At 32.9% G+C, this 18,695-nt stretch overlaps 2 protein-coding genes and 1 pseudogene across 2 annotated transcripts; 1 reads left to right on the top strand and 2 right to left on the bottom strand.

The window, feature by feature from the left end:
• The first annotated feature begins 242 nt into the window (after positions 1-242).
• LOC120216114 (glyceraldehyde-3-phosphate dehydrogenase 2, cytosolic-like) lies at positions 243-5,741 on the top strand. Its single transcript, XM_039213631.1, has 10 exons — positions 243-326; positions 660-775; positions 884-983; positions 1,119-1,265; positions 1,356-1,416; positions 1,496-1,593; positions 4,988-5,130; positions 5,269-5,352; positions 5,462-5,551; positions 5,636-5,741. The coding sequence occupies exons 1-10, from the start codon at positions 258-260 to the stop codon at positions 5,679-5,681; spliced, it is 954 nt and encodes a 317-aa protein (XP_039069562.1). The 5' UTR covers positions 243-257; the 3' UTR covers positions 5,682-5,741.
• Positions 5,742-6,605: 864 nt separating this feature from the next.
• Positions 6,606-8,983, bottom strand: LOC120216096 (annotated as a pseudogene).
• Positions 8,984-11,913: 2,930 nt separating this feature from the next.
• Positions 11,914-12,903, bottom strand: LOC120216105 (protein transport protein Sec61 subunit gamma-like). The gene is made up of 3 exons (XM_039213621.1): positions 12,714-12,903; positions 12,513-12,627; positions 11,914-12,130 (listed from the first exon to the last, which is right to left on the bottom strand). Exons 1-3 carry the CDS (start codon positions 12,805-12,807, stop codon positions 12,112-12,114), a joined length of 228 nt encoding a protein of 75 aa, XP_039069552.1. The 5' UTR covers positions 12,808-12,903; the 3' UTR covers positions 11,914-12,111.
• Between the last annotated feature and the right edge of the window lie 5,792 nt (positions 12,904-18,695).

The following is an 18,695-nucleotide window of genomic DNA, read 5'->3' on the forward strand; positions in this document are numbered from 1 at the left end:
TATATATATATAAACCCTTCTCTATTCATTTCATACGGTTTTCACCATTCACTCACTTGAGCTTCACTCTCCGCTCTCTCAACTTCTTTTATCGCTAACGTTTGCTTTTGTTTCTCCGTCATGGCTAAGATCAAGATCGGAATCAACGGTATTCTTTTTATTATAATTCTTTTAGTTTTTTTTAAAGAAATTATGATCTGATTTCTTTTTGTGTGCTCCGTGAATGATTTGGGAGGATCGGCCGTTTGGTTGCAAGAATGGCTCTCCAAAGCGACGATATTGAGCTTGTTGCTGTTAATGATCCTTTCATCACCATCGATTACATGGTCCGTTCACGTACATTGTACTTTCCTTCGTATTTTATTGCTTGCATGTTAGTAGATCGGTCCGTTGATTTAATTTTTGTGGAAAAGAACTGATCTGGTTTTTAGTAGAGAAAACTGATAATTTGAGGTTAATTTTTCCTGATCTGATTCTTACATTTTTCTTTCACATATTTTATCTGGAAATTATTTAAATTTCCATTGCTATAGATTACTCAAAGATAGATGTATTAGAGATTTACGATTAACTAGCTTAAAAGCACAGAATCTAATTTGGCCGTTGTTTTTAACTGTATGATTAGATTATTGATACTATTTAATGATCATATTGCACAGACCTATATGTTTAAGTACGACAGTGTTCATGGTCAATGGAAGCACCATGAACTTAAGGTGAAGGATTCAAAGACCCTGCTATTCGGTGAAAAGCCTGTCACTGTTTTCGGCGTCAGGTGGTTATATATCTTTCTTTTTAAAGGGATTTTGGAACTGAATCAAAGAGCACTGATGCATTTTTGGCATATAAACTATGTTATTGACTTGTTTTCAATTGATGTTAGAAATCCGGAGGAAATCCCATGGGGTGAGACCGGAGCTGAATACGTTGTTGAGTCTACTGGTGTCTTCACCGACAAGGACAAAGCTGCTGCTCACTTGAAGGTTTGTAATAGTGACTTGATGATAGGTTTATTTGATAGCCATATGAGAAAATTTATTGGAATTAACATGCACTTATTTTATCTGACCCAGAGAAAGTTCTCATGTTTGGTATTCTCATCTAAAATGCTTTTTCAGGGTGGTGCAAAGAAGGTGGTCATCTCTGCTCCCAGTAAGGATGCCCCCATGTTTGTTGTGGGTGTCAATGAAAAAGAATACAAGGCTGACATTAACATTGTCTCCAATGCTAGCTGCACTACCAATTGCCTTGCTCCGTTGGCTAAGGCAAGTAATAATGAGTTCTCTTTTTCATTTGAAGCATTGGAATATTTCATTTATCTTAATGTAGTACTTGATTTGTAAACATGGTGACAGGTCATCCATGACAAGTTTGGCATTGTTGAGGGTCTTATGACCACTGTCCATTCTATTACTGGTAAGTACGTATAGTGTTCTATCGCTTCTTGTAGCAAATTTATGCATATCGTTGAACTAACAAAGTCTTTTCAATTCAGCGACCCAAAAGACTGTTGATGGTCCATCAATGAAGGATTGGAGAGGTGGTAGAGCTGCTTCCTTCAATATAATCCCCAGCAGCACTGGAGCTGCCAAGGTATACTGTAACACCCCTAACCCGTACCCGATCCGGATACGAGTCTGAGGTGTCACATTGACTTTTCAAACTTTGACTCTTGACAAAATTCAAAGAAAATTTAAAGCTTTCATTAAAGTAAAAACATTTTAGTTACATAATTTGACCACAATAACCAAAATCGATCAGAGCATATTTAACTTAATCAATTAGTACATGCCAACTATATTCAAAATAACAAAAATCATTTAACTCATCTATTTTCTGATCTGAAATTTTGTAAGGGAGATGCTGACCTGTATTGCTCCTCACAGCTTCTATATTCACTTTCTGTAACCTGCGTGTGAAACACTCACATGCTAAGTCGATGACTTAGTGAGGCATAAAGAAAAACACATCTAATGGAATTCATACCCACTAATCATGCATGACTGTTTTATGCTATCAAATTATACAACTCATTTACATATACATCAACATATATTCATGTATATTATGTAACAGATACCATAGCCCCTATCACACATATATCATATCACACATCATATACATATATCACATACATTGTTCTCATATCACCAACATGTTTATCCTTACTAATTCCCTTGTCATTACTTCAATTCCGTCATATGAGCATATAATGAATATAAACATATTATATATATTTTTAATATGTCACAATACATTACGAATTTCTATAATCATATAAATACATAAACGCATAGCATCTCATATCACCATGACATATATGCACTTCTACCATGTCATGAGAAATACACATCATTATATCAAATTATGTTCTCTTTTCAAAGCCCATGTACACATGTGAGAACTATAGATATGTGAGACTATAGAGGTTGTGCACTATACTGTCACCACAGCTCGTATAATTGCACCGAAGTGCCACATAGAATTACACCGGAGTGCCACGTAGAATTGCACTGGAGTGCCGCGTAGAATTGCACCGTAGTGCCATATAATAATGTCCATAAGGAACACATATCATTCATTAAGAATCATATACATATACTAGGGATCAAGTATGTGTCTCACCAGACTTCACACATGTTCCAAAGAATACATATATGTCCCGAAGGACCACATATCATTCCTTAAGAATCATATACATATGCCAAGGATCAAGTATGTGTCTCACCATACTTCACACATGTTCCAAAGAATACATATATGTCCCGAAGGACCACGTAGACCCTCTACTCTTGGCATGCCAACTATACCCCTAGCTCTCATGACACATAACATGGGCATTAATATTTATGTTAACATACATTCACATATACGCATAGTCATGTAGTTCTTTCACATAGCTCATCGTCATATACATATGAACCCATGGTTCACTTACGCGTAGAACATTTCCATATAATCGCATAGTCATATAATATTTCATATAACATATATTTTCTCTTTCATATATCTCATATCATGTATCATATCTTGTGATCATATAATCATGTTACTTATAATCACATAACTTCTACTCATAGAGTTCAACATCATTAAACTTAGTTCCCTTTTTCATATCATCATACATTTATATATTCTTATATGTCCTATCAATAACCTATAAACTTACTCATATTCTCATATATCATATTTTAATATAATTTGTATAGTAATACTCTATAATTGTATCATATAATGATTTTACCCAAGTACTCCTTTATAAAGTTTATATTACATGTTCAATTAGTCTCATTCTATCTTATAAATAATTTCCACTTATTTAATATCATTTTCTTTTTCCACTCACATAAACCATCTATTTATTTAGTTCAATTTCTCATGACTTCCACAATACTCTTTAATAAAACTTTGTAGCTCTTCACTATAATACATAAACCATAGTTTCCTTTAATTTATCAATCTTCCCTATATAACTTATGTATCGTTATTTATGCCCTCGAATTTATACTATTCTCTTAGACTCTTCTAACATTTCTCATATAATCACTTATACCATATCATATGACTTATACTTGATTATCTTATTCTCTCGTGTTCATTTCATTTCTTATGACTTTATCATATAACTTATTCCATGTTTTTCCATTATTACATAATAAAGTTTTACATAAATCATATAACATATACAAAGCATATCATTATCTTTAGTCATGCATACATACAATCAATGTAATACAAATAATCACATATAATTATAACAACACATAATCATGTCCATGACTTCATGCATATTACTCTAGGAAATAGACTCATCGCAAGTCTTATTTCCATTAAACACTACATATCACTAGTATGCACTCACCTTGGCCTCACTAGTCAATTCTAATCTCTTATCTTTCCCTTGATCGATATTACTTGCCAAATGTTCCAGAATTTTTTACGCGCAGAATCTACATAAATGTACATTTTGAGGCAATCATTAGATACCTATACCTTGTAATTGGATACTAGCAACTTAAACGAACTTATTAAACCAATATTCACATTTTTCCTTTAGGGGGAATCGATTCCCTCCTGTGGGGGAATCGGTTCCCTTATGAGATTCTGGAATTTCTGGTTCACTTGAGGGGTATCGATTCCCCATTGAATGGGTACCGATTCCCTTGAATGGGTACCGATTCCCTTGAATGGGTACCGATTCCCCTTGCCCAGAAATCATATTTTCAACACGAAATTTACTTCATTTCATCTTAAACACTTCATATTTCAACCTCTCCTATATACTAAACTCAAACACACATACTTAAGCCTATTTGTACTCATTTAATCCATCTTAATTCTCAAATTCCTCTCCTCTTAAAGAAATTCAAGAATTATACTCAATTTTCAACATGTTCTAAATTCCTTTCTATCACTCCAAATCTCTTAATTCAACTATTGACAAGTCAAATTCAACTTAAAATTCAACTTATCAACTTTATTTCAAGATTTCATTCAAAAACTCAAAATCTTTAGTCTCTCCTATACCTTTCATCTTGTTGTTTTATAACCAATTAAGCTTTCCTTAAGCTTAATTACTATCCAATGAACAACACCCAACCTTTAGTTGAACAAATAATCAACTAATGAAGAACTTACCTTTGCCCTTGAGCTCTTACGGGAGGAGAAAGAAGAAAGGAAGAAGAGATGAAATGTTTTCATCTTCCACGTTTCAATCTCCTATTAAAGGGGATAAAAAATATCTTTATTGTCAAATGACCATTTTGCCCTTTACTACTTTGGATAATTACTAAAAACTTCCAGGGATTATCTCCACATAAATATTGAACTTTCCAACTTTTCCACTTTAATCACCAAATTCTGAAATTTTACAATTTAGTCACTAACCTATAATTTGGGATGTTACATATACTTCCGTTAGACTTTGACATTCTAGTCCCTGTATTTTTCCATTGTTGGAATTGAAGTATGTTGGTTAATTGCATAGGCTGTTGGCAAAGTGTTGCCATCATTGAATGGCAAGCTCACCGGAATGGCTTTCCGTGTTCCCACTGTTGATGTCTCAGTGGTTGACTTAACGGTGAGACTCGAGAAGGCAGCTCCTTATGAAGATATCAAGTCTGCCATCAAGTAAGGATTATGATTTTTTTCTAACTTACAAGGATACCGATATTTCGAGCTTCAGGATTCATGCTTAAGTTGTCCCTAATGTATCCGTCATATAGATAATCTCTATAATGACATCTTTTATGTCTTTTGTTTATGTAGGACTGAATCCGAAAGCAACATGAAGGGGATTCTTGGTTACGTAGACGAAGATTTGGTCTCGACAGACTTTGTCGGAGACTCCAGGTGCGAAGCTTCATTCCTAAATGCTCTTTTTACTACGTTGATGTTTTTCTCTCTCTCTCTCATACACGGCAATCGGGACTAAGATAAGATTCGGTTGTGTGTTCAACAGGTCTAGCATCTTCGATGCCAAGGCCGGAATTGCTTTGAGTGACAACTTTGTTAAGCTTGTTGCTTGGTACGACAACGAGTGGGGTTACAGGTATAAATTTACACGGTTTCCTTATTATAGCTTTTATAATGCCTTGAGTGCTTCATATCTGATTGTCATTTTCTTTTATTGTAGCTCCAGAGTGATCGACTTGATCCGGCACATGGCTTCTGTTAACTGAGTGAGTCATTTTGGCGTACCGGTAATTGCACCCTGGAATTTTTAGCCTCTTTCTTTAAGGCTTTAGGAAATTTATAAGAGATCGAGAGAGAAATAATAGATCGCATGGGCCTTTTTTTAGGAAATTTTTATTTTGTTCGAATGAGTTTTTATTATTATTATTATTGTTGTTGTTTACCAGGAAAATATAAAATGACTACTATATTCTTATTATTAAATTTTGTTTTCTAAAGAATTGTTTTCATATATAATCTAATTATTAACAATGCATTTATATTTTATACTGCTAAATTTAAAACTAATTCCTTCATTAGTAAATATATTTTTCTATTTTTTTAAATTTATGATAGATATTTTTTAATCTTTAAATAATTTTTTAAAGTGAAAAAAATACTAATCACATCAAACTATAAGAAATGAAAATATTTTGTGTATAAATAGTAAAATGATAAAATTAATTTTAAAACAACTCACGTGATTTATATAAAAATAATATTATTTTAAAACATACTTTTTATAAGTTTAAATGAAGTATATGCACGAAACAAGCAACTTTGGTGATAAAAAATATTTTTATTATGTGTTCAGACACCATGTGTACAAACGTTCAATGTCAAATGATTGAAAATCATCTTTGAATAAATACTACCTTGTAATACCCATGCTAATAAAAAAAATACAGTTAACTCTTCTCTTCTCTTTCCTTCCCCTTTCCCATTTTAGATATTAAAACAAACAAGTGTGTTTCTTCTCACTTGTTTTCAAGGCCTTAAAAAAAACAAAATATTCACTTGCGTTTAATCCGATAACGCATTATTTTCACTCGTTTTAATTGACTGCATCTTCCCCCTCACCGTACCAAAAACAAGACACGGGAAAAGTTATAAAGCACAAATCAGACAAAATTCAAAGCCCTTCAATTCTCGAGGACTTTAAACACCAATACGTGGTTCATTCCCTTGCACATCTTACAACTGTATCTATAGGATCTTTAATACATAAGAATATGATGCAAAAGTTTAAGAAGCTTCTTCACAATACACAAAATGCAATTCTTATTCATCTGGCTAACGCCATTTCTCACTTTTTCCCAAGATGATTCGCTCTTACGGCGAATCTCTGAAAAACAGGCAGCCTTAATATAACCATAAATCCTACTACATTTGCACTCGGCTAACATTTTGCCTATAGAGAGCCTGCTTGTTCACAAAGGTCTAATAGATCCAACGTCTGCAAAAGAACGATATGAAAGTCTTTGAGTTTTGGATATTTTGATTACCAGAAAGTTTACATGAAATAGGATTTCACTCATGGAAGAAGATGTTGAGGAGAATTTATTATTGCTTGTCATACCTCGGGAACTGAGAGCTCGAGACGGAACTTGGGGCCATCATAGTGGTGCAAGACTGGCCTAAAAGCATCCTCTTCCAGTGCATTGCAGAGTTTCCTAATACGGATTCTCACCTATTTATTTGGGAAATAGAAAGTAAAAGAATTTAGAGTTCGTGCAGTCTTCAACGGGAATAAATTCAAGTTCCTACAAACTACAAGCACAATCTTTAACCTGAGCAGGAAACCTTGACTCGCCTTTACACTTTTTGTCTTCCCAAGCAGTTGGATCAATGTTAGAACCCCCAAAAGTTGTTGCCTGTACATATAGAAGAAAACACGAACATGAGACCGGAAAACAAAAGATGTTGAAATGATCATTACATTCAGAAAAAGTGAGCATCATGCAAACATTCAGAAAAGGAATGAACTCCTAATCACAAAAAAAAGAACAGAAAGGAAAGCTAAACGAGTATGATGTAGATAACAAACCTCAAAAATACCATGCAACTGATGAGTAGTGTAGTTATAGAGAAATAGAGGCAAGCCAGGTGTAATTGCCCGGACAGAGTCCCGATATCTTGGTGGTAAACCTATCAAAATGAGATAACAGTGATAATTATATCTATGAGAACGGAAGTTTTCAAATAGACAGAGCTTATCCCCAGGAGCATGTAAAAATGGACAGGGTAAAAAAGTTGGCAAGAAAAGATGGCAATTACCAAATAGCTGGCGCTTTAGATCTTCCTGCATTGTATCATTATTACATACAAAGATGTATCCTCCAAGAACCTCATTTCTTGGGAGTGTCTCAGCTGTAGGCAACGTCTTGAATCGTTTGTCAACAGCATTGTTCGAATTGCTGTTATCGTTGCTGTTGTTATTGTTGGTCTTGCTCTTATTGTCGACATCTTTGTTGCTATGATTGTTGCCAATATTTGCTGCTAGTCAGGTTCCCATTTCCAAGGCAATTGCTATTGTTTTTCTGGTAAACAACATTCATGTTGTAATTACCATTTTGGAACGAGCTTTTGCTAACATTATCCCCCATCTTGGGGTCCAAGTTTAGCATACTGAAGTTAAGGTTTTCGAATTTGTTGTTGTGTTCCTGGAAACCGAATTTATCCCTTGTCCTTATTTCAGATGGACCCTTGGAAAGATCAAGATTGCTCATGCGTTCACCCTTTATCCTCGTCTGTTCAGCCAGTTTAGAGGCAACCATCAGCCATTGGTGATCCTCTGTGACTTTTGATTGTCCTCGAAGATCATCTCCCAACTGCCAAAAGCTATTCATGCTCTCCATGTTGCAAATCCTGGAAAGTAACAAGACGGGTCAACGCCAACATAATTTGTAGAGAATTGTTTAATCACACAATATACCATAGAAATATCTCAAACACTAAGCAAAAGCAAGAGAAACTGAGGGAAAATATAATAATTCATCTCATTTGATATATTAGAGAAATATTAAGCAAATCTTAAACAGTCAACTCCAATAACAGTATCAACAAAAAAGCTTCAATCTCTACCCAATTACCCCAATAACCATAGATAATTTCAAGAATTAAGCAATCATTTGATTCTAGAACCCACTGATAGCAAACTCTCCCATCCTTTCTAACAAAACACAAAATAAACCCAGATATCCTAAAACTTAAAAGCCAACTGCACTTTGACCAGGTAAACAACCGGCATTTCTTCTAAATCCGAACCCAACAAAACAAAATTAATCACAAAAACTAAAACCCAAAATTACAATTGTCTTTAATGCAACACCACAATATCAAAATTATGATAGATATATTAAATGTAAAAGCATTTAACTTAGTGCAATATCAAAATTACTTAGCTTACTAAGTAAAATTTCAATGTATAACCCGTATTGAGGATTGATTCAAAAGATTGAAAGAACCCTAGATTTGGGGATTCAAAAGAGGAATTGGAAAGTGCCCCTTTAGCTTTGCCAGCAGGTTCAACACACGACGTAGATTGAAAAGGAGAGGGGAGAGGGGAGAGGGGAGAGGGGAGAGAATAGAACAAGGTTTTTTTATATTGTAATTTAACATTTTGATGACGAAAATATCCCTCGAGAGAGTGAGTAATTTCGGGCCTTCCGGCCATTTAAAAGCGTAAATTATGCATTTAAATTGTTTTTTTTATCCATTTTAATATTTTAAAATAATATATAATATTTAATTTTTATTTTATTTATTTTCAACATTAATAAGAAATAATAATAATTTGATATATTTTAGTACTTAAATTTTCAATTTTTCTAAAATTATATCTAACATTTAGTTTTTATTTCATTTTAGTTCCCCGTCGTTTAAAACTTAACACATTTAGTACTTAAACTATAAGTTTTTATTCCATTTTAGTACTTAAACTTTAAAAAAAATTTCAAAATTTAACGTTAAACTTTGAAAAAAATTACTTCAATGAAACAAAAACTAAATTTTAAATAATAAATGGGTAATTTGGTCTAAATCATTTAAGAAAAAAGGTTAAAATAATAAGTGATTATCTAATTATATGAGAGTCAGACATTTCTTTTGAAGATTCAAGGGGCACTGTTCCTATATCATTATACCATGTTACGTGTGTTTTAAGTGACACTAATATTGTTTGTTTACTCCAAAATGATTAACCGTTGAATGATTTAAATATTGAATGATTCAGAGGCTCTGTATGAATTAACTCTTAATGGCTCTGAATGATTCATAATGTACTTTGATATTGAATCATTCAGTAATGAATTATTCAGAGGTGAGAAACAAACACGCTGAATGCTGAACTATTCAGCATTCAGTGCTGAATGGTTCCATTCAGAACCAAACAAAAAACCCCTAAAACTTGGTTTTGCACCATTGAAAATATACAACAAAAACTAAATAGTTTATGCCGTAAGGAAATTATTATTATTTCTTGAGGGTACGATTTCGAGCATCATGAAAATCAGGGGCATGAGCGTTCGATATAAAAAAATTAATAATTATATTTAAACAAATGATATATTGTACTTACCCCAAATTAATAAATAAAATACACATACAACAAGAATGCACTTAGGGTGCGTTTGGTTCACGAAATGTAAGATTACCAGTGGGAATAAAAGATTACCAGGGAATAGGATTACTGGGAATGTTGTATTTTGTGTTTGGTTGGTTTAGCAGGAATGTAAGATTACCGTGTTTTGTTAAAGGAATAAAAGATTATTGGAATATATATTTGACTAAATTGTCCTTATTATATATTTGTATAATATTACAAATTGTAAAATATTTATATATTTTCTTTAAAAAATTAAATTCATAATATTTATATAATTTTTTTACAAAATTAAAAATATAAAAAAGGTTTAATGAAAGGGAAAAACAATTTTAACCCCTGAACTTCATATAAAATTTTAATTATAGATTTTTTTTTGTAAATCTAAAATAATTTAAGGATAAATTTGTAATTTAACATTCGTAGAATTTTTATTATTCAATGACAGAAGAATACTATTTTTGAAAAAAATAAAAATTTAAGGGCATTTTAGTCCAAAACGCCGGTAATGTTACAATACCTAAGGGAAGGGAGGTAATGACATTCCCGGTAATATACTCCAAAATATTTACTATTAGTAATAAAATATTACCGGAAAGAGATTCCCGACACATTTAGTGGGTGTACATTTACCGGTAATAAAATATACTCCAAATGAATAGCATGATTACTGTACATTTAGTGGGTGCATGCCAACAAAGAGAACGGATGCATTGTGTTTGTTGGTAAGATTAGACACCATGTGACATCTTTAATTAAATTAGGGCTTCAAATTGGTCACGCATTAATATAAAACACAACCAAAACAACATTTTGAGCTGTCCAGAAACAAACAAAACCCCATAGGAGTTGCTCCATTTGTTATTCTTTACAACATAATGTTATAATTTGATTTTATTTTAATCATATGTTGTTAAGAAAAATATAACTAATGACATAATAATCTTTATTTTTTCCGACGATGACGTGACATTATCTTATGAAACATGTCAGTATCAATATTAATCTTTTAACGATGATTAATAAAAACAGAACTAAAACGTAATTATACATATTATTTTAAAAGAATAACTAAATGTCTAAATACGTAATTTACCAATGTTTTGTTCTAAAATTGGATGGCAAATCAATTTCTTTTATGCCACCAGGTCCATGTCCCTTGTTCCACTTTCATGAAAGGAAAATGTCAAACCATTGAATTTAACATGATCAAATTGTACTTTTAACCTAAAAATATTCAAATAACCCATGTTACAATATTCCTTATAAGAAAAAAAAAACAAATAAATAAATCATGTTACACAATAACTATACTTATAAAATCAATTATAAACTTCATCAAAGTAAAGTAAAATAAAATAAAATAAAATTTAAGACGATCAAAGTAAAATAAATAAGAGTAAATTATAAACTTCATAAATTAACTTTCTTCGTACTCTTGTTTTGATTATTAAAACTTAAAACATTATAATTTATTTATTAATTCTTTTATAAAACACAACCATAAACCAAAAACTCGTAAAACTCAAAATCACTCTTATCTATAATATCCATCACCCGATCAACGTGGAATCAAAGTATATGTCTCACTTCCTCCTTCACTTTGTCACTATTGAGATTTGAAAAGAAAATACTTCATCACCAAAAAAAAAATCAAAAGAAATTTGAAACTCTACGATTTTCAGAAAAGAAGAAGAAGAAGAAAGTTTTAGAATCATTTTATAATGTTTAAAAGAAAAATATCGAATCATAACATCATTGGATGTTGAACGAAAAATTGAGCGAATAAATTAAAAATTGTTAGACATTAATAACTAAATAAGAAAAAAATTGAGTGAAATTTGTAATTTATCCGATAAATAAAACCTAGTTAACTCGAATTGGACCAACTTAATAAAATTTTGTAATAATACAAACTTAATATTCCTTCCGTCCCACTAAAATCCAACGAACATGAACATAAAGAAAAACCAAACCCTAAACTGAAATTAGTTCATGAACTCAGACGATTTATCTCTTCAATCTAAAAGCATGGAGTTCCTTCCCCTGCTGAGTCAGTAACACGAAACAAGCCTGCAACAAATGAATCTGAGTTAGCACGATGCCTCCAAACCAGCAAACTCGGAGTTCTCTACCTTTGTCATTGCTTTACCAAACATGCAAGCTTTTGATCGCTATATTTCTCATTAGATACAGCAAAATCAGAGCTTATTCGTTTACATAAACAATTGCACGAATGAAAAATAATTCCGATTAATTATAAAACAATTCAATTCCCTGGTTTTCCATACCAATCAAAATCTGGATTTTCCACAAAATCCAGAAATTTTCGTTTTTATTTCAACGCATTAACTTGTACAGTGATTCACATAAACACAGATAAACATCGAATCTGAAGTAATTAAGCAGGAAAACCCGAAAAAATAAAGTAGAAGCAGATGGAGTCGGGCCTTACCTAACCGGATCCGACGATAATGTGTTAATGGGGATAAAGATGAGCTTGACGAAAAAACCTACAAATCCCATTACCACGAATCCGATCGCTGTACGGAACGCCACCTTTGTAAATTCTGAAACCAAAACAAAAGTCTTTCAATCAGGATTCCGATAGATCAACAATGTCTAATAATAATCAAAACAGAGAGAGACGAGTAACCTTTGCGATCCGGCTTGTGGCATTTCTTGACGAGACGAACACTGTCCTTGGAGAACTCTCTTAGCGGATCGAAAACAGAGTCAATTGCGTCCATTCTTCCTGTTTATTCGCTGGTTTTGCCTCGCAGTTTGAAGCAAAAGTTTAGATCTGATGAGGCAGACAATAATCGAATGATGAATAGAAAATAGGATAAACTACACCAGTGATCATTTATATTTTTAGTCCGCCCATTTTGGTCACCAATTTTTTTAAGAAAGAGAATTTTATCTTAACAAGTTCATGTGTTTGCTCTTAGCCCTTATCTTGAAGTCATTGGCCGTTGATAAAAATATACATGATCAATCAATTAGAGACTTGGACGTTGGATTAAAATCTATAATTATAATTATTATAAGTATATATGTATAGCGTATGATATTATTATTTAGTGTGACATAAAATTAAGCGATCAACGATGTTACATGCGTTAAAACCCTAGTTGTTCTCTTCTTTTTCTCTCTCTTTTTTTTACAATTTATGTTAGTTTATGTATATTAAATTTTTTTCCTTTGATTTAGTTTAGCTGGCGGTGACATCAATTTTGATATTGATTACTAACCACCAGTTGTCTTTTCTCTTTGTTTTTCTAGTTTTTTAATAAGAAAATTTTTGTCTTTGTGACACATTTACTTTTGTCTTTATGACACGTTTATCTCTGTCTTTTGGTCGTTGTTTTTGTTTATCTTTTTTCTCAGGGTTGGATATGACGTCACCACTAATGATCAAGATGACACTTATTTGTTATCGTGTTGAACTTCTCTGCTTTGGACCATCGTATTGATTTGGATACACGTTTTGTGTTCGTGGATAATTTTTTCACATTGTTTAACTTTGATTTACGATTTATCAGAAGTCTTTCAATAATTTTTTTTTGGATAATTCAAATATTATTACCTAATGAAGCAGAGTTCTGCTACAAACCAATCACCAACAAAAGCCTATATACAACTAAACAAAAAGAAATGATCGGTTAGACAATACCCCAAGAATTACAAATAGTGAAATTAACACTATCAAGTCTATTAATATTTTTTTCCTTTTAATTGTCTTTCAATAATTTCATCCTTTTTTTTGGTTCGTTTGTCGATGCAGTCAGATTTGTTCATATCTTTATTTTGTTTGAGCATTAGTTAGGTTTTTTATCCTTTTCCTTTTTTGGTCCTTGTGTGATCTAGTTGGCTAGTTTTTGTGTCAATAGTTATAGGAAAATGTCATAATTTTAATTTAGTTTAAGTTTACGGTTATGCTTGTAAATCTTCATTGGAATTATGAATATTTTAATTTAGTTTAAGTATTAAAGTGTCATGAAATTAAAATATAGATATAATAAATTGTATTTATAATTTGATGAGATATAGATTTATAAATAACTAATAAATTGACTTAAAATTCCAACTATATAAAGAGATAAAAATATGTTAATTTATATTACTCTTATCTCTCTAATTTAGTTACATTTTCGTATTTAGTATTTTTATTTTTATTTTATTTTATTTTTATTTTTCGATGATTTAACATCATAAATTTTGGATTCTTGATTAATCTCAATTAGATTTTGATTGGATTCTTGCGTTACAATAAAGAAAACGCCAAGAGAATTTTATCATTTCTTCGAGAGATTTCTTCGAGAGCACTTCCCCAAGGAGGTCAGTATAGTTCAATTCATATACGTTCCCTCTTGTTCTGTTCTGTATCGCTTCTTTCTTTAAAATCTGGTTTTCAATGTTTTAGCCATTTTTGTTTCGAGGAACTAACTATGGGGTGTTTTTGTTTCGAAATGCCAAATCGTATGGGGTGTTTTTGGGGGCAGACCCTCCTTACTCAGCAATGTGACCTATTTTTCAAGAGAGGATTATTATGACTACATCGTCGTGGGAGGAGGAGTCGTAGGTTGTTCATTAACCATCATCTTATCGTAAACATTTTGGGTTCTTGTTCTTGAAAGACGAGACATTCTTTATGATAATTGAAATTTAACGATCGATAAAATGACGGCTAGTGGATAACATGCGATCCTTACTACCGACGACGATGGGGACGAAGAAGAAGACACGTAGTTTTTTTTTTAATTTTTTATTGTTGTTTTAATTGTTAACTGATGCTTGAACAATGCGGCGTGTTTTTTAACAGAGGACTACTATGACTCATCGTTGTGGGAGAAAGAATCACAAGTTGTTCATTATTTGTCACCTTGTCGTAGTTGTTTCAGGTTCTTGTTCTTGAAAGAAGAGGTGCTCCCTATGGTAACCAAAATTTCATGAAAAGACAAGGTGACGACTAATGAAGAACTTGCGGTTCCTCCTCACGATCGACGATGAAGAAGAAGAAGAAGAAGACAACAAATGGACAACTTATGATTCTTCCTCCAGACGACGACAACGAAGAAGAAGAGGAAAAAAGATATATTTTTCTTATTTTTTTAACTTTTTAATTGTTAACTCATGCTTGAACAATGCGGCGTGTTTTTTAACAGAGGACTACTATGACTCATCGTTGTGGGAGAAAGAATCACAAGTTGTTCATTATTTGTCACCTTGTCGTAGTAGTTTCAGGTTCTTGTTCTTGAAAGAAGAGGTGCTCCCTGTGGTAACCAAAATTTCATGAAAAGACAAGGTGACGACTAATGAAGAACTTGCGGTTCCTCCTCACGATCGACGATGAAGAAGAAGAAGAATAAGACAACAGATGGACAACTTATGATTCTTCCTCCAGACGACGACAACGAAGAAGAAGAGGAAAAAAAGATATATTTTTTCTTATTTTTTTAACTTTTTAATTGTTAACTCATGCTTGAACAATGCGGCGTGTTTTTAACAGAGGACTACTATGACTCATCGTTGTGGGAGAAAGAATCACAAGTTGTTCATTATTTGTCACCTTGTCGTAGTAGTTTCAGGTTCTTGTTCTTGAAATAAGAGGTGCTCCCTATGGTAACCAAAATTTCATGAAAAGACAAGGTGACGACTAATGAAGAACTTGCGGTTCCTCCTCACGATCGACGATGAAGAAGAAGAAGAATAAGACAACAGATGGACAACTTATGATTCTTCCTCCAGACGACGACAACGAAGAAGAAGAGGAAAAAAGATATATTTTTTCTTATTTTTTTAACTTTTTAATTGTTAACTCATGCTTGAACAATGCGGTGTGTTTTTTAACAGAGGACTACTATGACTCATCGTTGTGGGAGAAAGAATCACAAGTTGTTCATTATTTGTCACCTTGTCGTAGTAGTTTCAGGTTCTTGTTCTTGAAAGAAGAGGTGCTCCCTATGGTAACCAAAATTTCATGAAAAGACAAGGTGACGACTAATGAAGAACTTGCGGTTCCTCCTCACGATCGACGATGAAGAAGAAGAAGAATAAGACAACAAATGGACAACTTATGATTCTTCCTCCAGACGACGACAACGAAGAAGAAGAGGAAAAAAAGATATATTTTTCTTATTTTTTAACTTTTTAATTGTTAACTCATGCTTGAACAATGCGGCGTGTTTTTTAACAGAGGACTACTATGACTCATCGTTGTGGGAGAAAGAATCACAAGTTGTTCATTATTTGTCACCTTGTCGTAGTAGTTTCAGGTTCTTGTTCTTGAAAGAAGAGGTGCTCCCTATGGTAACCAAAATTTCATGAAAAGACAAGGTGACGACTAATGAAGAAATTGATGTTCCTCCTCACGATCGACGATGAAGAAGAAGAAGAATAAGACAACAGATGGACAACTTATGATTCTTCCTCCAGACGACGACAACGAAGAAGAAGAGGAAAAAAGATATATATTTTCTTATTTTTTTAACTTTTTAATTGTTAACTCATGCTTGAACAATGCGGCGTGTTTTTTAACAGAGGACTACTATGACTCATCGTTGTGGGAGAAAGAATCACAAGTTGTTCATTATTTGTCACCTTGTCGTAGTAGTTTCAGGTTCTTGTTCTTGAAAGAAGAGGTGCTCCCTATGGTAACCAAAATTTCATGAAAAGACAAGGTGACGACTAATGAAGAACTTGCGGTTCCTCCTCACGATCGACGATGAAGAAGAAGAAGAAGAAGACAACAAATGGACAACTTATGATTCTTCCTCCAGACGACGACAACGAAGAAGAAGAGGAAAAAAAGATATATTTTTTCTTATTTTTTTAACTTTTTAATTGTTAACTCATGCTTGAACAATGCGGCGTGTTTTTTAACAGAGGACTACTATGACTCATCGTTGTGGGAGAAAGAATCACAAGTTGTTCATTATTTGTCACCTTGTCGTAGTAGTTTCAGGTTCTTATTCTTGAAAGAAGAGGTGCTCCCTATGGTAACCAAAATTTCATGAAAAGACAAGGTGACGACTAATGAAGAACTTGCGGTTCCTCCTCACGATCGACGATGAAGTAGAAGAAGAAGAAGACATCAAATGGACAACTTATGATTCTTCCTCCAGACGACGACAACGAAGAAGAAGAGGAAAAAAAGATATATTTTTTCTTATTTTTTTAACTTTTTAATTGTTAACTCATGCTTGAACAATTCGATGTATTTCCTAATTAAGGACTATTATGACTATATTGTTGTGGGATGAGGAACCATTTGGTGTCCATTAGTCTTCACCTTATCACTGACGTTTCTGATTATTGTTCTTGAAAGAGGAGATGTTCTCTATGGTAACTAAAATTTGATGAATCGACAAGGTGACGACTAATGGACAACCTGCGATTCTTCCTCCCAACGACGATGAAGAAGAAGACATCTAATGGACAATGTGTGATTCCTCCTCCAGGCGACGACAACAACGAAGAAGAAGAAGAAAAAGAAGCATATTTTTTTTAATTTTTTAATTGTTGACTCATACTTGGACTATGTGATGTATTTTCTAATAGATGACTACTATGACTACATCATTGTGGGAGGAGGAACCGTATGGTGTCCATTATTTGTCACCTTATCGCATACATTTCGAATTCTTGTTCTTAAAAGAGGAGGTCTTCTTTATGATAACCAAAGTTTGATGAATCGACAAAGTAACAGTTAATGGACAACCTCCTCCCAACATCGAGGAAGAAGAACACAATTTATGAACAATTTATGAACAACTTATGGTTCCTCCTCCAGACGCCGACAACAACAAAGAAGAAGAAGAAGTAAAAGACATTTTTCTCAATCTTTTAATTTTTTTAATATTGACTCATACTTAAATAATACGATGTATTTTCCAACAGAGGACTACTATGATTACATCGATATGAGTGGATGAACCGTATGGTATCCATTAATTGTCACCTTATCTCATTAGTTTAAGATTCTTGTTTTTGAAAGAGGATGTGTTCCTTATGGTAACCAAAATTTGATGAATATACAAGGTGACAGTTAATGGACAACCTGCGATTTCTCCTCCATACGACGATGAAGAATAAGAATACGGTTAATGGACAACTTGCAATTCCTCCTTCAAACGAAGAAGAAGAAGAAGGCACATAGATTTTTTTTTTAATTTTTTTAATTGTTAACTCATACTTGAACAATGCGACGTATTTTCCAACAGATGACAACTATGACTATATCGTCGTGGGAGGAGGAATCATGGTTTATCCATTAGTCGTTTACCTTGTCGCAAATGTCTCAGGTTCTTGTTCTTGAAGGAGGAAGTGTTCTCATTGTAACCAAAATTTTATGATTCTATAAGGTGAGGACTAATGGACAACTTGCGATTCCTCCTCCCGATGAAGAAGAAGAAGAAAACGACTAATAGACAACCTGCGGTTCTTCCTCTCGACGATGATGAAGAAGATACAAATTAAAAAAAAAAATTTAATTGTTAACTCATACCTTTATTAACGGATTAATGACAGTTAACATAGGTGATCTACATGACTTCCTATTGATACCGTAACATTCATTCTATCTTAAAAAATAATTTCCTTTACATTTTATATGAATCAATTTTTTCCAAATCAT

This window comes from Hibiscus syriacus, unplaced genomic scaffold (genome assembly GCF_006381635.1).
Source record: "Hibiscus syriacus cultivar Baekdansim isolate YM2019G1 unplaced genomic scaffold, ASM638163v2 tig00000764_pilon, whole genome shotgun sequence".
Lineage (NCBI taxonomy): Eukaryota > Viridiplantae > Streptophyta > Magnoliopsida > Malvales > Malvaceae > Hibiscus > Hibiscus syriacus.